Source organism: Aulonocara sp. 'chitande type north' Nkhata Bay, linkage group LG12, assembly GCF_057382095.1.
Source record: "Aulonocara sp. 'chitande type north' Nkhata Bay isolate Kocher_YH1m ecotype deep benthic linkage group LG12, A_spYH_male_GT1.1, whole genome shotgun sequence".
NCBI lineage: Eukaryota > Metazoa > Chordata > Actinopteri > Cichliformes > Cichlidae > Aulonocara > Aulonocara sp. 'chitande type north' Nkhata Bay.
In genome coordinates, this window is record NC_141355.1 from 28,338,791 (window position 1) to 28,362,864 (window position 24,074).

General features: G+C 38.5%; 1 protein-coding gene across 1 annotated transcript in view; it reads right to left on the minus strand.

Moving 5' to 3' along the window:
- commd10 (COMM domain containing 10) overlaps positions 1-24,074 on the minus strand; it is a 66,530-nt gene that overhangs the window by 39,996 nt on the left and 2,460 nt on the right. Inside the window, exons 2-5 of the mRNA XM_086312940.1 lie at positions 23,700-23,790; positions 22,338-22,448; positions 21,864-22,019; positions 19,168-19,278 (exon numbers count right to left, since the gene is read on the minus strand). Coding sequence (XP_086169066.1) covers positions 19,168-19,278; positions 21,864-22,019; positions 22,338-22,448; positions 23,700-23,790 — 469 coding nt within the window. The remainder of the gene's footprint in view (positions 1-19,167; positions 19,279-21,863; positions 22,020-22,337; positions 22,449-23,699; positions 23,791-24,074) is intronic.

Below are 24,074 nucleotides of genomic sequence, written 5' to 3' on the forward strand. Positions count from 1 at the left end.
TCCTCCCGTTCAGCCTGTTCCACATCAGCACGTTAGCTAACGGCTGAAAAAATAGTCAAAACCACTACAAACAACATTTTCCTTCCTGCTATGCATCTAATCTGCACCTATCTCCACATCAGGGATACAAATTTAGCACAGATTGAGTCGTACTTTGACAGGAGGCTAGATGCTGTGAAGCTATCTTTCTAGGTTGGTGGAACCCCAGTATGCAGTCTGATAACATCAGATACATCTCAAACCAGGAGAAGGTCCGACTCCACCTACTTCCACCTACACATGTTCAAGGTATTCACTACACAAACACATACACACACCTCTTTTATCCCAAGCTCTGTTCCCTCTTTAAGATGCCAATCAAACATTGATAAGCACTTGCTTTTAGACTTACAGTGACAGCATCCTTCTCTACCTGCCTGTCTATTGTCCTTTCTTCTTTACACAGTTCTGACAATATGAGTTTTGTCAATATTGCATAGCAGCCTCTCTTTCATTCTCCCTCTTTTTTCCTACTGTGATAGTGATCCTAGCGATAAAGCTTGCCTCTATTATTAGCAGAGTAATAGAGGGCTGTGGTTGTGAGGATCTGACAAGGAGATGATAACAGAAGTGCTTACTCCTCTGTTCTCCCCGTTCTCCTCCTATATCATTTAGAAAATAGTTGCAGTGCCGCAGCAGATCATGGCTGGCTAATGGCCTTAGAACATAACTGCTGCCACAGTAAGACACACTTACCATTACTCAATTTGTACAGACATTAAAAAGAACATCATTAAATGTAAGAATGTATCTGTTATTTCACTACTCAAACATGCTCCAATAAATATTTGTGACCAGGCACAAGGACCAGAAGCCAAATTAAGAGGTGTAATTAAGAAAGAGTGAGACTTGAGCTGTGCAGGCCTAGGGCTGCTTTCAGGATTGAGCTTCCTATTACGAACTCGCAGCTGCTTTGTCTGAATGTGCATACCTCCTGGTTTTGGCAGCTCTCAACCAAAACATGCATCTTTTTCTTTTGAAATTGCCAGTGGGTGCATTTCCAGACATACTTATCTTCTGTTACAAATTATTTTCTTTGGAGAAGCTCCAGATCTGATACCTGGCGACATCAAGGAGTTAAAATTAGGTCTACAACATTAGGCTTTAGGGGAGTGTGCTCATTCAGTCCCGAAATACAGATCACATTTTGTCTGCCCAGCAATGTAACATCCATGGAATAAAGTAAAGACCCTAGTTGAAGAAGGAAACCACTTTATTTGTAGTTGGGTCTAATTTCAATAACAATATGCAAATGTAGACAAGTAAAATACTGAAATCTGAGAAAACAAAGCCAACACCGCATCACAGTAAAAGAGGGAAGGAAACAAAAGCAGTCATTGTTAGAACAGCAAAAGTAACCATCACCAGTCAAAGTTATGGTCACTTTTAACAAACAGACTGGGTAAAACTGTTATAAATGAGTTCATCTTAGTGTATCTGAGGGTTTCTTTACAACTTGTAACATGTCACGCCTTTTGCTGTCAAGTATTTTCAATTTTATTGCTCTTATTTTATTCACTAACCTTTAGTGTAATTAATTTGTATATTTTAATCAATTTTTTGTCTTTTTTCATTAATTTAACAAAGGGTTTCTTTGAAGCTTTTTCTTAACTGCTCATTTTTTTAACACTGTGTGTAATTACCAGTTTGTTCAATCGTCTGTGAAGTACTCTGAAATACACTATCCTTCATAAAAGATCTTATACAGCACAAAGCCTGATTGATGTTCACTTAGTCCGTACAATGCTGTTATTACCAGCATGAATTTTTTGTATGGCGTCCAACAACAACAGAAGACAACACAACATAATGTAGTAGTGTGGCAGTGAAGAAAACGAATGAACAGACATGAATTAAGATTTCAGCAGACACGACGTAAAATGGACCACATCCCAGTTTCAAAATATGTGTGAAAAAGTCCTGTTAAGAACGTGTGTGAAGTTTCTCTATCTGTTAAGCTCAGAAAAAGAACTATAAACCACGAGCTTATTTCCACAGGCTAATGATTATTACACTGCAAGTATTCCTGAGCCTGTTCTGAGAGAAAGGTCAATAAGAGGTGCTTTTTGTATGAGTTTGGCTCTGACAGCATCACTGAAGACAACCAAGACCTGCATAGATTTCTAGGGGGTATTTATTTGAGCGCTGTGGGTGACTATGGAAAGCGTTCAGAATAAAAAAGGAATAGTTCTCCAAGAGACCACCTGCTGTGTGTCTCTACACTGAGTTTTCTGCTATGCATCTGTTACTTACATACACACAATTTAGGCTCGGTTTGAACACATTCACCTCAAATTGTGTGCTTCTCTGTGTGTTTGTGTGTCTGCATCGAGTCTAGCGCTCTCAAGTGTGTGTTCCACCAAGTCTAAGAAGGTGACATATCGGCAGAGCTTCCTGTATCTATAATTCATAGTGCAGCCTCTAAACAAAGAACTGAGTGCTCGACTCCCATCAGATATGCTACAGGGGAACTGACACGGTTGCAAAAGCTGCAAACAAAATATAGCTGGATAGCTAGGACCTGGAGCTAATAAGAGGTATTACAGACTGTGATAACAGAAAAGAGTACACAGACTGACAAGCAGGCTGACAGCCACATGTGGAATAAGGAATACTATTTTCTTTCTGTCTCTTTTTCTCGCTGCCTTGATGGATTTTCTCTGACCCACATTATCAGGAAACAGACAGGCAGACGTGTAAACAAGTTCAAATATGACTCAGTGTGCTGTCTACACTGAAACAAAGGCTCTTTCAACGCACTGCAATATTTCCTTTGTTGTGATAAACACCTGTAATCACCCCGTGCTCACAATGAGGACAATCATGCAATATTTAGAAACTCAAACTCCAATCATTCTCCGAGGGAAGATGCAACATTTATACCTGTTGTGTGCTGAGGTTTGTCTTCATGCTACACAGGTAGAGGTTTGTCGCATTAGTCAAGCAAACCACTCAACCCTGCCGAAGGAAACATTGTGCACCTTTTTCTTTAAAACACGGGGTGGGGCGGGCACAGATCATTTCAAATAAGAGAACAGCCAGAGTGCAAATATTGAACATAGCACAAAGGTGAATAACTGTAGAGCTGAGAAGATGAAAAGCTTATTTGTGTGAGAAAAATTAATAATCTGCAATTCTTTTTAAATCAACTGAAATGTTTAAGTAATCTTTCATCTGTTTTATATAATTAGCCAGTGAATACATGTGGATTTTACAGAGTTAATATAGATGTTCCCTCTGACCACACTGACAGAGGTATATGCAAACACTTCTAGTCTCAAAATGTGTTCATGGTGTTCTGCTTGTTGGTACTCGCAGTTGCGTGGAAAATGAACAGAGAGTTTAAGAATTTATCTTCTGCCTGCTGTTTGTAGCTGTGCATGTTTGTGAGTTTGGACATGTCTTCAACAAAAAACATGAACCCTTAAATTTATTATTTGCAGAAGTTCAGACAGACCGAAGTTAATCTTAAACAAAGACAATCAACAAATTAATATTCTGTGTTTAAATCTATAAACCTATTTCAAGTTCCGACATTTGCCTTTCCTAGAAAACAAAATTTATTGGTGCAAATAATGAACACTCTAGTCACACACTCTCTGAACACTAAGATGCAATGATGGCAGCATATAGCACCAACCTCACATCTGTTCCTGTGAGTCTGTGTCCTCTTAATTAAATAGCTCCATATTGTTAATAGCAGGTGACAAATGTGATTCTCTCAAACACAAATTGTCATGGGCTTCTGATAACAATGAGATGCTTGCTGCAATTATCGCACAGATGAAGGAGCCAGGCAGAAGGGAATATGTTCATTAAGACGGTACAAGGAAAAATAACTTGTTAGAAGAAGACAAAAAGAGGTGGAAAAAGAAGGATAGGTGATTGCAAAGTTGGTAAGATACATTTAGATTGGTGTAGACGAGACATCGGCAATGATGGAGTGGGAAAAAAGTGGCTTTTTCACCACTGATGGAAGAATCATTCCTCGTCTATTCAGATGTAACTGGCTCATCCTTCAGTACAGCCAAAAATAGCTTCCTCGCCAATTGCACATGGTACATTCCCCATCTCATTCATTCTGTTCAACACAATCAGAGGATGAAGGAAAGTAAAGGATGTTGGGATTATAATTCATATAAATATGTAAACATGTGCAACAGCATAAGACTAGTACAGGACTGTGATATGTTCACTACGGTGCAATAATGTTCCACAAGTGTAAGATTTTTTATAAAATTTGCTGTGATTACTTCTGGTTGTAGAAAACTGTCACATTTGCATGAAATGATTCATTTATTTCTTTAAAAAAATCTGTTTTTATTAGTTAAATTATCATGATAACTGATAATGATTTATTAAAAATAAATAAAGCAAAACAAGGTTTCGAATTTAAAAAAAAAAGTATTATTAATAAACTCCCAGAAAGGTCTGTACATCAACACTCCCCATCCCAGCCAAGAGTCTGGCTGATTTTGCCAAGAAGAAAAGGAAAAAACCCAAAAGAAAGCTGTGCCAAGCTTGTAGCAAAATTTCCACAAAGACCTGAGTCTGTCAGTGCTGCCAAAGGCGGTACAACCAAGTACTAAGTAAAGGGTCTGAATACTTCATATTTTATATACCCAAATATACTGTTCTGTAAGTTTTACTGTGAGAAAATTAATACAATATAGAGTGGTGTGTTTAAATTAATGTGAAATATATTAAATTAATTAAGGTGCATATTAAATATTACAAAATTGAAAGGGTCTGAAAAAGGGCCAAGTATACAGGTATTCACTGAGTGAACACAAGACTTGATGTATTGTGCATTCAGAGTTACTCCTGCATACTTTGGTTGTAACAAGAGGCTATTTTGGTTACCGTTTCCTTCCCACTAGCTTGAAGAAGTCTGGACATTCTCCTCCGACCTCTGACATCAACAAGGTATTTTCGCCCATAGAACTACTATTCACTGGATATTTTCTCTGTTTCAGAAATGCGTCTGTAAACCACTGAAGTGGTTGTACAGGAAAATCTCTGTAGATCAATAGCTTTTTAAACAGTCAGACCAGTTGGTTCGCCACCAACAATGTCAAGTAATTTAAATCACCTTTCTATGTGACTGGCTGATTAGATACATCCATTAAAGACCAGTTGAACAGGTGTACCTAACACCTTCGTAGCCAGTGAGTGTATATAAAGCACAACTTTAACGTTTTGCAAGTTTGTCAGTACTCCTGATGATGCTTGATATTGGCACCAAAACCAGGGTTTGGGGCAGTTATATAACACTCTTTTTAAAACGACTGGGCCATCAGGACTTATAAACACTGACAAAGGCCAAACTGTAAACAAAGGCAAGAGTAGTTGGAGAAATGTAACTAATGTGCAAGTGGAAACAGATTTAACAGCAAAAAAGCAACAAGTACAGTATATCCTATTAGAATGGCACCTGTCTGGAAGTAGCCTGGTGCTTTCACATTGTTTGTTGACACCGCCCACGTTGCTTAGTTGGAGGGTGACACTGAAAGGACGCAAATCATATTAGGCACCTAAAAATTACTGAGTCCTGAACTGGAATGACTGGAGCTGGCAGCTTATCCGTGGGCAGAGGAAATGCTGCCTGTGTGGACCATTTATCCAGTGCTATTCAGCATCTGATTTTCAGATCAACCCTCGCAATGCTTTCAGCTCATTTAGGCTATGCCCACACCAATGAGATACAATTAAAATGCCTTAAACAGGTGAAGAAGATTTTTTGGAATACTGCCTAAATTATTTTTTTTAAGTTGAGGGCACAAGGGTAGTCTGATATGTTGTTTTTAAGCAGCTTAATTTTTAAGCAGTAAAATCTTCCCTAATTAAAAACTAAATAAATAAATCAGACTTTTTAGAAGTTCGATTGAAATCAGTCAAAGTTTGTCCAATTTTCAACATCACACTTGTCTAAGTTACTCACTGGATTGGGTTTGAGTTAAGAAGTCACAAATCTTGCTCAGTGCTGAAGGCGCTCATCTTCAGCACATATTTTGAGTTCAAACTCTCAGCAGAAGCATTTCAAAATAAAATTTCAAGTACTTCTAGTGAATTACTTTACCTCAAATGCATTCGACAGCTGAAACAGCAGTCGAAGAACAAGCCGTTTATTTCTCATAAACATTAGTATTGATCACATTTATGTATTTATCCAAAAATCTTCAATAAACCAACTTTATTTATGATGTAATGTTAACTTTAAATTAATGTTTACTAATGCAATGAATATTGGGAAAAAAAAAAAGAGTTATAAGAGGCATCTACCCTAAAGTTATTTTCCACAAACTCAAGGCAACTAAATGCTGGCACTGCATTGTGCATCATGTGGAGCTGAAGCAAGTCGTGTGTAACTTGAAGCCACTTTTGAATTTCTCATGAACAATTACTGAATGACTTTATTAAACCATTTAAATGTGTCTGGCAGCACTGCAGACATAAACAATGCTCTTCTGGTGCCTTCCTGACAAAGTAGAAGCTTAATGAGTGTTTGTTCACTGAGCTGCACTCATTGAGCTTATTGTTAATACCAGTAAAACTGCCAAGGAAGACAATTTTGGGAGAATCAGGTCAGGATATTTTTCCACAGCTGTCCTTTCTAACATGCAGAGCACCTGCAGGAAACACACTAATTACTTGTATATACTTCTCATTAACACTTTGTTAGAAGCTCACATCATCAGCTTGTATCGAACAGCTGCAGTTCCTTGCGTTTTCACCCACATGCTGATCTAACACAGTCCGTTATTTCCTCAAATTCTTTTTTTAAACCCACAACACTCATGTTTAAGAGCATCTAAATCAGGAGGCTTGACGCTGCGAGCCAGGGAAAATGGAGACACGATCAGCTCAAGCGCCAAGACAAACAAGCCAAGGAACACGAGCCGCTTGTGAGCCATAACAGGATCATTATGGTGGTGGCAGCTAGGTACCCTCGCCTGATATGCAGAAACAGGGAAGATGCCATGTCATGTACCAGTCTCTGCTGCCAAGCTCATACACTCTGTCTCCTTTCCAACAGGTCTGGGAAATAACGTTCCCACTGATGTGCAGCTACCACGGGAAAGCTGCAAAGACTATATATTGACTGCATGATGTGAACTAATTTAAGAGCTCTAAATTTTGGGCTCCTTTTGCATAAAACCCCCATGTTTGACAAGCCCCAAGTTGTACAAGCAAATTTAAAGTTTCCTCCATCAGACCCGATGCTCACCTCTGAATCTGCTTACTACAACATGATATCGAGACAGCACAGCTAAAAAAAAATCTGTGTCAAACCTTAATCATCTAAATGTGTGTGGGGTGAGTTGAGGAAGAAGTGCAGCTAGCCAACATCTTATAGCACGGGCCTTAACTAAGGCTTGGTGTGCCAGATTTGAGCATGAGAGGCACTCAACCCCTTCAGCCAGGGCCTCCATTTTGAAACAGTAGGCATTTTAATGTATTAAGTTGGCACAAGGTTAGAGTGGAGGTCATGGGTAAATGAGCTGGGTCCGTTAAGGAGAGAGAGAGAGAGGCTCGCAGAGGACGAGTAACGGCTGCTATTCACCACTGCAGGCCTGCTTCTCTCTGCTATGTGGCAGCCCTAGACGATTACCAAGGCAGCCACCCTGTGCCCCTATGGTATGTAGACACTGTCGCTCTCATACACAAGGAAAGAGAAGGGGGAGTACTGAAATGTGCGTGTGAGAGAGAGACAGAAAAAGAGATATGGGGTGGGGTGGGTTGAGGGGCAGTTTACAGTACAGCTTGCAAGAGACAATAGCCGTGATCCTTCCAATACAGCAAAACATTCCATCTCGACCGAACAACACAAAGCTAGATATAAATATGGTGTCATCAACAAATACTGTAGCTATGAGAAGAGACAATGAAGTGTTCCCACTTCTTTCCTGTTCTATAGTTAATGCCAAAATACAAAATCTATTTATTGAACACGGCTGGTTGGAAACCTAAAAATGTAAGAATCAAAAGGAAGGAGAAAAACAGGTATTCAATGTCAGGTCAAGTGTAGTTTTCACTTAAAACCCCAATTTTGAAAACACGGAGATGTTTTGCAAAATGTAAAAAAACGAACAATAAAAAAAACCCAGAATGCAATGATTTGCAAATCTCATAAACTTTTGTCTTATTTACAATAGAACAAAACAATAACAATAATCTGTCATTTTTAAAACTGATGGTCTGTCTACAAACTGTGCAACAATTTCAGAATAAAGCCCCTAAACATAAAATTGAAAATTCTTTGAATAACTTATCGTCTACAGTATAATATCATCAAAGTATTCAGAGAATCTGGAGAAATCTCTGCGCGCAAAAGACAAAGTTAAACAAAAATAGTGGATCCCCGTCACTTCTGGCTTGCACTGTATTAAAAATCAGGCATGACGGAAAACACTGCACGGACTTGATGATTTCTTAAAAAGATTCCAGAAATCACTAACTGTGTATACAGTTTGCTGTGCGATCCAAAAAATGCTGGTTAAAGTGCTATCAAGCAAAGTTATATAAGAACATGCTGCTGCCTTCTTTGGGCCAGAGCTCATTTTAAATGAACTGAGGAAAAGTGGAAAACTGTTCTGTGGTCAGATTAATCAAAATTTGAAATTATTTTTGGAAAACATCTCGTCCTCCGTGCTAAAAATTACAGAGAGACCATCTGGCTTGTTATCAGTGCTCAGTTCAAAAGGCTGCATCTCTGATCGTATGGGGGTGCATTAATGCCTATGGACCTAGCAGCTTGCACATTTGGAAAGGTGCCAACAGTGCTGAAAGGTATATACAGGTTTTAGAGAAACATATGCTCCCATCCAGACAACATCTCTTTCTTGGAAAGCCTTACATATTTCAGCAAGACAATGATAAACCAAATACTGCCGCTACTACATCACCATGGCTTTGCAGTAGAAGAGGTGGACCTGCAGTCCAGACCTGTCACCAACTAAAATTTCATGCATCATGAAATAAAAAATACAACAAAAAAGACTTGGACATCTTTCCTCTCCCAAAAGTCCAGAAACTGACTTCAGACGTTTACAGGCTGTTAAAAGAAAAGTGGAAGTGACACAATGGTAAATGTGGCCCTTTCCCAACGTTTTGAGACATGCTACTGCCGTCAAAAGTGAAATGACCTTGTTTGTTAAAATGTTCATTTCCTTAGTTTAGACATTTAATATGTTTTTAATGTTCTATTGTAAATAAAATATGAATTTATGAGGTTTAAAAATAAGCACTTTCTGTGATTATTTACCTTTTTACACAGCGTCCCAGCGTTTTTTTGTTTGTTTTCTTGATTGGGGTTATATTTCTTTGTTCTTTAATCACTACACGTCCATGCTACAGTAGCGTTTGGCCTCTTGGTGCAGATGACTATGAAATGAAAATGATTCAAAGCTTTTTAGAGAGCTGTAGGTACATATAGGCACAAAAGAGGTCATTTTAGCCTATTACTAAGTGGTTGCTAGGAAACATGATGACATCATGATCTCTGATATGTACCTTCAGCCACCTAAGATGTACTTGCAACACACAGACAGAGATGTCGTGTATTACAGTACAATACTTGTGTGTATTTAAAATGGCCATTTCTTGTACGGCTTCCTGTTTTTAGACACCATTTGAGATGCTTGATTCATTTTTGTTAAATCAGAAAACAGGTTTTATAGAAAATCGTGTTTATTTGTCCATCTCACAAATGCAACGGATCGCATATGCTTCTGATCAGTCAATACAGCTGTCTGCACAGCAGGAGCAACATTTGGTGTTCCACTGGTGCTTTACAGTTGCAGTCAAGAGCCTAATTGAATCCATATACGTCTATACATGTGTACTGTGTATACATCTATACCCATGGTGCAGGTGAAGCAAATAAATTCCACTCTGAACATATAAAGTAATTTCAAAAGTACTGCTTTATCTTCCAACAGTCAAATACCAGTGTATCATCAAAGAGGGTGGGCATTCAATAAGAAACTGGTGACAATTTGTTGATATAGGCAGAGGGAGCAGTCTTTGCCCTATCATATATCAGTGTCAGGCTGCAACCCACTCATTATAATCATTATTTCAAGGCAGGCAAAAAGCCTATAGCTCAGATCCTTTCATTGTGATTACATCTCGTCACAGTGTGATGCAAGCCGACAAAGACAGCTCGGAAAACAAAAGAACACAGCGACAAATACAATAGAAACCAGAAGAATAAACATCCAAACCTGTTCCTGATGCGACGATATGTCTACATTACTATCAATATCTGGCATTTGAATAAAACAAAAACAGCCTTTTCATTCTGTATGCCTATCAGATAACTTTCACTGGAATGAATGGATGTGATTTGGCTCTATGCTTCTGCAATCAGTGCGTCTTGTTTAAACTCAAATAGTTCAGCCAAGTAGCAGAGCATCTTCTCAAAAATAAATGCCAAAAAAAAATGAAACGATGAACAGAAAAAACACACACGCACATCTGAAAATGGCACTCTTAAGCATTTCCACCAGCTTCTACAAAATGGCCAACAGATTAACAGGGGATTAATGATTACTTCACAAATTGGGTGTAAAACAAAACAGGCTGAATAACCAAAGAGAAATAAAAGCTGATCACAGGAGTGGGAGATGTGAGAATAAAAGGGAGACGTTAAATCAATGAGATTTAAGTGGAAGTTGCAGTTGGATTTGCAGGGTTGACGGTTCGCCTATCTGGGTGTCAAGCATGTACCGTGGGTGTGCTAAACAACATCCAAACATACCCAAATCCCCCAGGCGCCTTTTAAGAGGCGAAAGAATTTGGGAAGGGGATTGGCTGAGGAAAACAGGAGTGGAGGTTGGGGAGAGAGCGGGGTGGACAGGAGAGATATAGAGAGTGTGTAATGGGGAGATCGAATCAATGGGTACCCCCGGAGCAAATAGGAGCCATGACATCATCGTATGGCAAGCAGCAAGGAGTGGGGTGGCGAGAAGTTGGGGGGAGAAAGAGAGAGAGAGAGCGAGAGAGCAAAGGCAGAGACGAGAGGACCCACAGTCACCCATTCTGCATCTCGGGGCCCATCCACTAGAATGGATAAGAGCTGAACAATGCACTCTGAATGAATGGGATCCCAAATCCCAGAGGAGAAAAACAAATCACCAGTGGGAAAGTGGAAGGGCGAGGGAGAGATGGAGAACGAGACAGAGAGAGATGGAGAGAGAAAGGGAGACCCTTAAAAAGATGTGCACACAAAGCAACAAAGCATCTTGGGACATGTAGAGCAAGGCAAGTAGAGACTGAGACAAAGCTGCTTTTGTCCTTCCCGGCTGGTGGGTGGCTTGGTGTGAAGGATTTGAACGTGGTACCATTTACATCAAAGCTCTCAAATATATTGATTGGGCCATGTAATCCCTCAAATGGAAAAATGAAAAGGTTGGATCTACACCGGATGAGTTGTTTTTTGGGTCTACATGACGACAGCATGTGGGAGGCAAGAATGAGGCCTTACGTAACTTGTCAGGAGGACTTTGAATTGCGTTCAAAGTTTGCCCGGCATCTTCGTGATGCCGGTTTGACAGAGACACGTGAGGCAAGCAGGGATGTTCAGGGAGGCTCTGATCACAGCACCTCCTCGCAGAAGTCAAAAAGGGATGTTTAATTGCGCGCCTCATCACACAGTGTTAATAAATAAAGTCACAGCCTTCACCGAGAGGGCTCAAAACGTGTGCCGAGTGTGTATTGTTGTGTGCTTTCGAGCACAGAGCTTTCATTCCTCCGTCATTACAGCACCGGTGCTATATGCCAAAACAGAGAAAATAAATTAGAATCACACAACAAAAAAACTCTTTCATGTTGGATGCCTTGATAAGAAAAACAAGCAGGTTTCCACAAACTACATTTAGTTGTCTTATAGTTTGGAGCTAGCTAGGGACAACTTGACACACAAAAAAAAAATAATAATACAAATTTATGAGATTCACTCATAAAAAAATCACGAATAAAAGATAGGAGAGAAAAAAAAGTAGGTCGTGAAATTTATTTGGGGATCGATAAAAAGGAAAAGTGCTGAAAGCGTGGACTGGAGTAAAACTATGCAAATTTGGAAGAATCAGACAGAATAAGACCCAGAAATGTGAATCAGGAATCAGAAATATGCTCTTTCTGAAAAGAAGCACTTGCCTAGGAATGAGCACAATTAACAGCAAGCTTATTTGATGCTTAGAAACACTCTGCCTACGAGAAAGAAGCCGCTCTCCCGAGTCCAAATTTTATTGAGAGCTGTTTAAACTACCACAGCATCATCCACCATCCTTCAGGAACAGTGACGCAAAACAAGCTCAATTGTTCCCTTTCCAGACGCTACAACAAGTGGACTGTTGACTGTTTTACTTTGGTTACAGTTTTGTGTTATACTATAGTGATCTGTTTGTACTCTGTGACATTTAAGAAGCAGGTGAGTACAGTTAAAATGACAGATGCATTTAAACATGATTTATATAGCAAAAAGCTGAGATTGTGAGGTCTAAAGCGAGCCCAGACATTGAAAACAGGACCAGAGGAGACACTTGTTAATAAAAATGTAATCTGTTAGTGGACTGAAATTACCAGGAGTGAAATACTGTATCTCTATGAGATCAGAGGTGCTGACCCTAATCTCTAACCTCTGAACTTCTTTTAATTAAGAAAGTATTTTCTCTACACTTACTCTAGCTACATTTTTCAATCAATTAATTGATTAGTCTACAAACTGTCAGAAACTGTGATAAATCCTTGTTTTCTGAAGCCCACAGTAAAATTCTCAAATTGCTCCTTTTATCAAACTAAACATCTGTTAAAGTTAAACGATAAAAAACAGCAAACATTTACATTTGAGAAGCCAGATATAGCAAATATTTGCCATTTTCAATTTATAATTACAAATTACAAAACCCCCCAAAACAAATTCCTATTATCTCAGGTGACAGACACTTAGAGAAGATCCTCCTCTAGTTTGAGCTTCTCCTCTTCTCTCCTTCATGTGTATATATTCCCTCTTATTTATAATGGGGAGGACATCGCTAGGTTTGTTAAAACTGTTTGAGTTTAAAGAAACATTTTATTTTTATCGTTAAAAGTTTTTTAGAGTGAGGAGGCTCTAAGGCCAGCAGGGTGTTGTATCAACCAGTCACTTGAGCCCCATAGTGAAATGAAAAACAACAAGACTGAATGAAACAAGTACTTGGGCGGCGTCCAGTGGAAACTCCAGCTCTAGGGGAAAAGCTATTCCCGCTTACAAGTTTTTGATTGAATAGGCCATAGGAAGAACATAAGAAAAATCTGTTGGGAAAAGTCTGGGATTTGTCTCAAAGCTGCATTTAGTACATTTTTTCCCCTTTGAGGCTTAAAAACTCAGAAGAGCTTTGCTTTATCAATTCTCATCAAGTCTGTCTGAAGCTATCAAGCAAAGATATCCTTTGAAGTCAGAGCCAGCATGTAGAGGGTACATTAGCTCACTAGCTCTTACCCCGTGCTTTTGCAGCCTAGCATGTGCACAATAAATATTAAAATCGACAGAGTCTGTCAAGTCAAGTCAAGTCAAGTTTATTTATAGAGCACATTTAAAAACAACCAAGGCTGACCAAAGTGCTGTACAGTAAATACAGATAAAAATACAATAGAACACAATTTCGTAATAACACCTCGCTGATAAAAATAAAAAAAAAATATATAAAACAAATAAATTAAACCTTTCTAAAAGCCAATGAAAAGAGGTGAGTTTTAAGAGCGGTTTTAAAAGTTTCTAGGCTTTTGGAGAGTCTGACGTGAGGAGGTAAACTGTTCCACAGTCTGGGTGCAGCCACAGCAAACGCCCTCTCTCCCTTTGTCTTTAATTTATTAGTCTGCCTTGCAAGTGGATGTTCCGTATTATAATTTTCACCCTAGCCTTTGGTCAGCAGGGCAGTGGCTCATCCTAACGCCAAAAGATAGAGACAGACACCAAGAGCGGTAAAAGATTTTAATTTTAAGACATCAGAATTTCCGTTTTATGAATCTATGTTTAGAAAACAAAGTTAAGCATCCAAAGGTTTTTTAAATGAATCAGTCTATCTTAAGGTGGTCGCAAGTAGCACCGCTAAAAGGGGTCAAAAGGCTGATTTGTAATATTGTTTTACAAGCTAACAAAAATTTTAAACAAATGCAGGCTGTGCCCACTTGAGTATAGCCACTTGTACTTTCCTCCATGGAATATCTGTCTTTTCATCGAATTATTTATCCGAGCCTTTCAAAACAGAAAAAGATCCAGTGTGCTCCTTTAAATGAGTGAGTGGATATTACATCCTTAGCAGTGCTTAAAGCCTCCTCAAAAAGCCTCCATCAGAAGTGGGTTTTCTCTCTGTCCTATTCCCAAAGCGTTGTGCCGCACAAATTAATAGTGCAACTGATTGACGTGTTTACACTAAGCTGCTTATTCTGTGGCCAAATATTTTGAGTATGACTAATGGCCCTGCAAATGCTTACCTTACATCATATGCTTAAAAGGATCGTTTGATACTGTGTCTTTATTTTTTTTTTGTCTCATACATATACTTTAGAAATTATGGCTGCCAATACAAAACATGCCCAAAATTTCAAATAATGAAGTTGGAATATGTACAAATAATTCTTGTGCTCTAAAAACTCAGGCTTCACTCTGGTCTAAACACTGAGATTCAGACAATCTTTCTTCTATACGATGTCAAACACAGTTCCTAAATATGATCACAGTCATGGCACAATGAAGGTACACTATCTGTCAATTTAAATGTTTTATACAGGGCATAAGTTTTAAAAAAATCTACTCGTATTGGTCTAAAAATGAATTCAGTGCCAGGTCAGATCAACAACATATGGCACATAACATCACATAAAGCCATTATTTATTTAGTGTGATTAAACAAACCCCGAGATTAAACAAAACCAGCTTCAGCAGAAATAACCTGAATTGTTTGCTGTGTAACTTTATTAGTCGTTCAATCATTGTGAAGGAATTTTGGCGCGCTCTTTTTTACAGCTTCAGTTTATTGAGGTCATTTGTTTCCCCACAGCTCTCTTAAGGTCCTGGCACAGCACTTAAGTCAGGATGAGGTCTTGACTTTGACCGGACAACTGCAACACCTTGACTATTTCGTTTTTCAGCCATTCTGTTGCCGGTATGCTTGGCATGATTGTCCTGTACCAAAACAAAATATTGCCTAGCTTCAGCTGTCGGACAGATGGCCTCACATTAGACAGAGGAGTTCATGGTCGACTCAGTGACTATGAGGTTGCTGTGGCTGCAGAACAAACCAAAATCGTCACACCTCCAACACCATGCTTGACAACTACTTGATTTAATAAACAGTACATGGCTGCTACTTACCCTCATAACTCCTGTGAAAGCATTAACTTTACTTAGTTTTTCACACTGTCTGGTTTGCGTTCAAATCCTTTGCTTTTGAGAGGCAGCCAGTGTTTCCGCACCTCAGAGATAAATAAGATAAATAAAGATGTGAATAATGCAGAGTTCCTGCAGTTTAGTTCAAGAATAATTCACTTTAATGTTTTACTTTCAGCGCCCTTTTTATCTTTGCCTTTCTTTTATCTATTATTGAAATATTCTCCTCTTGCATGTTTGCTTTCTGTGAGCTGTGTCTTTTTACAAATTCAATAATCACAGAAAAATAATGATATCTTGTTAAATACTTTGTGGCCCAGTCATGGTGTGATCATGAAAACATATGGCTAAAAAAAGATCTCACTTCCTCAAGTTTTCAACACTTACGTTTTTGTCTCTGCTGCTGTACAAAATTGTGCCATCTGGTTTGTTAGCATGTTGGTTTGTTGTACTAGAGATGCAAATACATAAATTTATGAAACTAAGAATCTTGTTTTTTTTGTCAATTTCTTTCATTCATAACCTACCGGCATATTTGAAGATTTTCAAAAAGTTTTGCACTGAAGGATAAAGTCAGTAACTTGGAGAATGAAAGGGAGATGTCCATTTGGTTCTACAAACTCAAGCAGTCCAGTATGCATACAGCAGATGCTGGGTAGAAAGCCAGTATCTGTTTTACACATCATTATTTCTCTAAAGGCAAAAGTCTCACAAACAACACACCTCTGACATAAAATGGAAAAAACTATGCATTTATATCTCAAGGTCTATGCAGCTGGAAATGTTTAATCGGGTTATCTGCAGTCTAGCTAGCATGCCAACAAAAACCTTCTCGAAATACAGATAAAAGCAGACATTCCTGTTTCTCAGAAGCTCAGAAACACTTCCTGTTGTAAAGTCGCATGCCATACACACGACTATTAAGAGGACTTCACATAGCCTAATGCAAACTGCATAAAAAATTTCAGCAAATTCTCACTCTCATCTTTCAGTTGCCGTTCTCGAGTTTTCTTTGTAGTCTTTTCTCTATTGTTTGTCCTTGCTATCACCTTCTGCTGCATCCTGATCTTCTCCCTTCCATCATCTGCTCGCATCAAGTTTTCCCCCAAACTTTTCTTTCCTTTTGACAGCAGATCAATCAAGTCATTTTTCTGTCTCAGCCCCCTCCCCACTGGGATAACAATGCAACAGGTCTTGCGTCATACCTTCACTGAACGAGGCCAATCTCACCGGTCCTTATGAGGGTAAACTAGAGCTCTCACTCCTGAAATATTAAGGAGTGCATGAGAAGACATTTATGCCTTGTGCCGATGTACTGCAGTGCTTCCTCGGTTTTCATATCTGAAACAGCAACTTTTCACCAAACCCGATACAAATTCAGTTATGAGGAAAATATCATCTCACATGGGTGAGGTCACACAATTATTGAAACAGAAACTATAATCCATAAATTCCGTGTTGGTCCACACACTTTAGAGACAGAGGGTGTTATGAAGATCTTCCCCTGATATTATATACTTCAATAAAACACAGAAACAAATATAAAAATCCACTCCACTCACTTTTAATTTCAAGTATGCCATCTAACATCTTATCCACTCTACTGCAGATACACTGTACGTCACATATAGTTTGGAGAATGAGATGTGAAGCCCCCTGGCAGTCCTCCTCCTCAGGAAGAGTGCTAATGAAGTAGGAGGCCAGTCGGATGAGAGAGTCTTACTCTCCACTTAGGTTCCAAGCAATCAATAAAACACAAAGTGCCACTGTTGCCATCCCCTTACACATCTTTTGCTTTCTGTTCTTGATCCCAATTTTCTTCAGTATTTCTATCCTCTTTAATTGTTTTACTTGTTTTCACTCCCTCTCTCACCTTTATATTTCAATATTTCTGTCCTTGTCACCTCTTAATTCTCTGCTTTCTTCCATTTGCTGTTTTCCCTTCCCCTCGCCATTAGACAGCCAGCAGTGACGGTGCTATAAATCTGTGCTGTAATTAGTATGACACTTGCAGCAGAATTTCATTTCTATTCACAACTAATTTACTTCTCTGTCATTGCAGTGTTTTGACATCTCAAAAGTTTTACTGAGGGATTCTCAGAGTTTGGAAGCAAACAAACTTACTGTCAAGAAACTCTAATCAGAAAGCACCAATGGAAATTTAAAAGAAAAGTGCACGCTCAAAGTACCTTAATACAAACTTAAACGAGGAATCTTATCCATCTCAGACACTTCACTGCCCCTGAGGGCTGCTTACCAAACTGTGAGGCAACAGTGCCCCCTGTAGGTCAACGGTGAACGTGCACCTCAATGATGTTCAGTGAAGTTACACTTTTAACCAGCCTTGTTTTAGCCCCCCAGCTATCTCCTCCCACAAGGGAAATTGTGCAAGTGGATTTAAATAAATTAATACCTCTTCTGCAAAGCCTAGGGAGAACACAGAAGAAAACCACAAAAAAATAAAATAACGTACCGCTGTTGCATTCACAAAGATAAAGCAAAACACATATTTTTTTCTGGCTAACGCCTATAGGGCCGCATTTAAGATGACAGCAATTTGAATATGTCATGCCTAATTCTACGTTCAGACTGAGCCGACATTCTCTAGGGTCTGAATACAAAGCAGTGTGCGAGAAAGACACTTGACTAGTCAGCTGGAACACCACTATCCAGGCTGTGGGGATAATCAGTCTCACCATTCTGAGACAAAAACTGCTTTACAAGAAACCGTTCAAGTGCCCAAAGACCAAAAATCAATTTTTAGTATCTGTGCCAACAAACAAAAGTCGTGTGCACCACTCATAGTCGGCAGAATACATTTCAAGTATTTCTCAAAAATAAATAAATAAAATAAAATCAACAACATTTCACTAAGTATGTGTTCATGTTTGAGGCTGAGCTTGTTAGGAGAATTAAATCATTAAGACTCAAGAAAATGTTTCAATTAAATCTCAAACTTCAAAGGTTGAAAATCATTTAATGTTAAAAAGACACTGTCTTTTGAGTTCTGATTGCTTCCACTACAGCTACAGAGCTCTACCTCTCCCAGTGGAAAAAGAATAAATGAGTGAGGGAGGCTCATGAGGTCTCAGTTATCAGAGTAAGTACATGGTTTTAGCTAATTGGGATCCAAACAAACTCTGAATAAAAATAAATAGAAACAGGAAAATGCTTTGATAGAAAACAAAAGGTCAAAACAATATGTAGCTCATGCTTCTTGGAGTTTTCCTTTAGAAGAGAAAATATTTAAGGTTAATTAGATTTCTGCTTAATTATTTGTCCTACTATTTGTGGGTAAAACTTGCCTATTAAGAATCTTAATGAAGAAACTCACTAGTGACCTCAATAAGGCAGGCGCCGAGACTAAATCATATTCCACCAGAGCTTAGATGCTGGGCATTCAAACAATTCAGTGCTGGTAACAAAACAATGCCCCAACACACTGACCAATTTCAACCACACAATAAGTCTCTCAAGAGAACAAAAGGACCCACGAGGTTTCTGATAACAAGCTCCCTGATCTCTGATCCATACACTACAGTTACCCTGGAGCTAGATGCAAGTCTACCTCTGGGTCAAGACAGAGACCAGAGGGATTAGCAAAAGAACAGAGAAAGACTGATGGTGCCTCTTAATTGACATTTACAAAGAACAGCTCTGTGATCAAAGTGCACAATAAGTCTTGGAGCCAATAGGATGTTTACAATAGATAAGTAAAGCTATAAGAAAAGCAGACTGTCTGTATGTGTCCATACCTCAGAGTCTTCACCCTGGAGCCCCAGCTGGAGGACAGCACTGGGAGACTTCAGTCTGGCATGGCTGGACTGAGCCATCTGCAGGTTCAACTGCCAGCCAACATACTCCAGCTGAAACACACAAACAGAGTTTTAGAATTAACATAACCGTAAAAATAAAGCCTCACACTTCAGTTTAATAACTGCCTCAGGCAGCTTTTCAAAGACTTAAAAAAGTGTTTTTCCCATAAAATAATTGCTATTTTATTATTACTTCTGCCTCATCCTCATTATCTTGGTACTTTTGACCTGATTTTTTTATTATCCTTCATTTCCTTCTCATTGTTTTTCCCTCTTTTTTTTTTTACTGTTTTATATTTCCAAAGCACTTATTAGTCAAATTAATCAGCATTGCATATTCAATATTTCAATATTTTTTCAATATTTTCATCTGTTCGTGTTAACATTTTGCCATATCACTTTGTTACAAGGACAAATTTGTACACATTTGTGTAGACTTTTACTTTATCCCTTCATCCAAACTTTTCTCCAACAAAAGTGAAAAAAAAGACGGTCTGCGTGATGTGATGTGAACTTGTAAAACTTGCAGCGTCTCCTTATACCAACCTCACCAATTCCCCCACCTGCTTGGCTGATTTAATGACAGACACTTCACCAGTCAGCTGAAGCAGTGTGATAGATTAGCAGCGGTGAGTCAAGGCGGGGCAGTTAAGTGTTTTATGATGCAGGGAGAGGCCATAATAATAAACCATGTGTGACTTATTGGTTGTGGATGCATCACAGCACAGGTGTGAGGTGGGGAAGGACTGAAATACGTTTATTTATACTGCAGAAACATTCAAATTAGCAGGAATAAACATTACAACTCTGCGGTCGTTGGTCTTTAAGTTTCTTTACATGTAAAGGAATAAATCTGAATACATTTAATAAACACCTGCATATTTTATTATCTTGCATAAGATCGGTCAAAATAAATGAGCATTCTAATAGTACATTACATAGGCATTGCTTTCTAACACATTTCTGCTTTTTCTGCTTGATCGTCGGTCAGTTTGCTCATTTTTAGATAAAAAAACAGGGAATGAAAGGAACTGTCCCGACAACCTCACATGAAGGAAAAATTCTTAATTCTTAATTAAAACAGCAAATAGCCCATTCAATCACACAACAGCCAGTAGCAAGCATAGAGATTAACTTGAGGTCCTGTTCCCACATGTGTGACATTTATATTATTTTGGTATTTAGTTCTCACAACTATTTAGATCGCTGGGGTGATGCGGTCTGTGATTATTTGTAAGACCGTTGCTCGTTTCTGCTGTGCATTCAAAAAACGATTTACTTAATTTGTCAATCATGACACACACACGTATATTTGACACGAGCACTGAGCTTACAGCTACATCTCGCAGTTATTTTCCTTATTGATTCATCTGCTGATTGTTTTGTCGTTTGCTCTGTAAAATGCCAGAACACAGTGGAAAATGTCATTTATAATTGCCCAAGGTGGGATCTTCAAATGTCAGCTTTTTGTCCAACCAACCAAAGATATTGCATTTACAATTGTGATATTATCAGTGAAGAAAAAAAAGAACCAAGTCCTGATATTCCAGAGGCTGAACTCTACAAATTCTTTGATACGCGCAATTAATTGCTTAATCAAAAGCGATGCCAGTTAACGTTCAGTTGGTTGACTAATACTTGCAGCTTTATTTTTCACACCCAGTTTTGATATTGAGCAAGAAATAAGAAATTTATGGCTTTATGTTCAATGAGCATGTGGCAGAAATGACAAGATGCCTGCTGAATAGAAATGGTGTGTATGAATATGAGACTCAATTTAATCTCAAATGTGCATGTGAGACAAAACATATTAATTTAATTATTACAGTATTAGTATAATTACGACTCTATTCTCAAGGATCAATAGCTGTCACATCCTTCCATGTATAAATTCATTAGGGAGCGAGGGGAAGATTTGCCAGACATGAGCAGGTGAGACATATAAATGTCTGACAACAGCAACGGCCCCAGCATAATGTGCATGCTGAGTATTTATTCCGCGTTTGATCTTAATTCCCTCGTCTCTGAAAGGAATGCTGTTTGAAGTGTCGCTCTTTAATCAAGTTATAGAGCGAAACAAGTTTAGAAATTAATGAAACAACTTGTGTGAGCTTTGAAAGAAGTCTTTGTAATCCATATGGCTGGAAAGAATTCACACAAAAGCAGGTCAGTCTTAATGTGGACAGTCTGATGCTTATTTTCAATTCAGTATCACATTATGAATTCAATAGAACTCGGCTCGCGATGAAAATAAAATAGAACGGGCGGCTTTGGGTTTTAAAGACGTTATAGCAGGTGTAGTCAAAGTTCAGGTATATCAACACTAATAATGTTCCCAAAATATTACACTGTGTACAGTGTTGCTTGCTTTTACTGTTCCTCCACAGACTTACTGCAACTGAAATTTCTCATTTACACCAGCACAGGCACAACTGGTGCATGAATGGCAAGAATAACTGGTTTACAAGCACCGTAAACAAGCAATGTAGTTTCTGCATCAGTGGTAAAACTCTTGTTTGGATATATTGTTTGTAAAACATAAATAACAAACTGTAAAGGGTTTGCTGTGTATATTCTGCTAAATAAAAATAAGCAGTCTGATGCTAACGAGGACAAAAAACAAACTTAGACTGTACCTTCTTCGGGGCAAACAAATTACATTTCAGTTTCTCCACCAGTTCGGGTCCAGTAGTTGCCCAGGTCTGAGAGAACACCTCAGCCTTCTCTGGGGTTAGATGGACCATCTCCAGCTGTTGTTGCAAAGAGGCTGGCTTTACATTATGATACACTGCCTAGTAAAGGTGATGAGAGAAGAGGACAGGATGTGTTAATCAGCATCAAATGTATTCATTTATATCGGGTTATTGTGCAGTTACAGTTATAAAAGAACAATCCATTTAATCTAATACCAAACACAACATTGGAAATACAACTACTCGCAACACAACAGTGACCCCAGGTGGAGAAATAGGCTCACTGTGTGATTCAAAAGCTACAGTACACACTCCATGCCAATCTCCTCATATTAAGATATTTAGAAAATATGCAAAATGTGCATCATTTGAGTCACTTTTTATGTGCACTGCAGGAAAAACAATGTGACCACTCACTTGCTCTAATATAAAGGCAGAAGTTTCCAAGACTAGGTTGAGAGCATTTTTATCCAATGAGAGAGCAGCCTGGAGTTTTTCCTCCTCTTCCTCACTGAACGTCCGCTCTCCCTGTGTAGAAAAAAATCCAATGCAATGTAAAAGCATCCTGAAATAATAACTAAATATATGAATGAAAAGACACTGTCTGCTTGACAATCAAAACATTTTCAGAATTAGCTTTAAAACACAGTATGTGGGTGTCAGTGTTAATCTGACAAGTCTGACAACAACAAAGGTTTTCCTTGAAAGGAGCTTATATTCATAAGCAACATACAGTATTAATCTCATGTTACTCACACTGTTTTGCTGCGCGCAGCTCCTCTGCTGCCACTCGTGAGTGACAGTCAGTTCAGTCAACAAACAGATTTTTATTATAGTTTTATTTTGGATATTTTTAAAGCAAAATGTGGAACATTGCAGTATCACAATTACCAAAGTTAAGTCCTTGTCACTCTGCTTTCTTCAACTTATCCAATTCAGGGTCATATAGCAGCTAAAGCCAATGTCCTATCTCAGTAGTCATAGGGTAAGAAAGGAGGTACATCCTGGATAGGTTGCCAGTTTATCAGGGCTAACATTGAGAGACAGAGAGAAAACCATTCACACCAACGGCCAATTTAGAATTGCCAGCTAACCTAACATGAACATGGCTTTGGAGGAATCCAGAGTACCTGGACATAACCCACAAAGCAAGAACGTCACAGGTTTGAATGCTTCTGAGTTTGCAAGTTCTCTCTGGGCCTGTGAGCCAATGGTGCTAACTACTGTACCACTGTGCCACCAGTTAAGTAAATAAAGCCCCTAATCTTTATTTAATGTGGATGGTAGGTCATGGATAGACTGAGGCTTGTAGCAATTGAAATCAGACATGCAAAAGGTTGAAAAACTGCTACTGTATGAATAAAAAACAAAGCATAAACTAACAAGGAGTTAAAATATTCATTCTAATTTCATAAATATCAACAAAACAATTCATCCGCTAGGCTGAATTGCAGCATAAGAACATTAAATAATATGATCGCCTGTTGATACATGTCAAAATATCTATTTCATTAAATATTATTATTTTAAAAAGTTGCACTGCCTCCTATTAGCACTTCAAAAAAAATAAAGAAACCACCCAAAGAGTCCCTTGAATAAAACATTTAGTTTGACGAGTCAATCTTGTGACAAACCAGAAAGATTTGCAGATCCAGGTCTGCATGTGCATTAATTAGAGTCAAGTGTGAGCGATGCTCCAGTAAGTCTTTATGCATGCACGACAGCTGTGCTGCGAAGCCTCTCATCTTTGGCACAGATAACATTGTGCAGTCTCCATACCTTCAGATGAAGCTTCTGTATGATGCGGGAGATCAGTCTGGAGAACTTGTTCACATCAATTGCATTGATGAAAGTCACTGCTTCTTTTATGCTGTTTAAGAAAAAAATAAGAGTCACACGTGTTAATGACAATGATGTAGGACATTCTCAGATCTCATAAAGTCCTGATGGTTTTGTACCAAAGTAGCAGATCTCACAAGGTAAAAAAGAACATCAGCTGTAGTGTGAAGAGTGCATAGCAGCGTAAAATGAGGCTGTGTACTACAGAGTGAATGTAAAATTCTGGGACAATACTAATAATAATGTGTTTTGATTTTATTGTAATTTATTTCATGTTTTTAAGCCAGACAGATGCATGAATGATTCTTGTAAAAA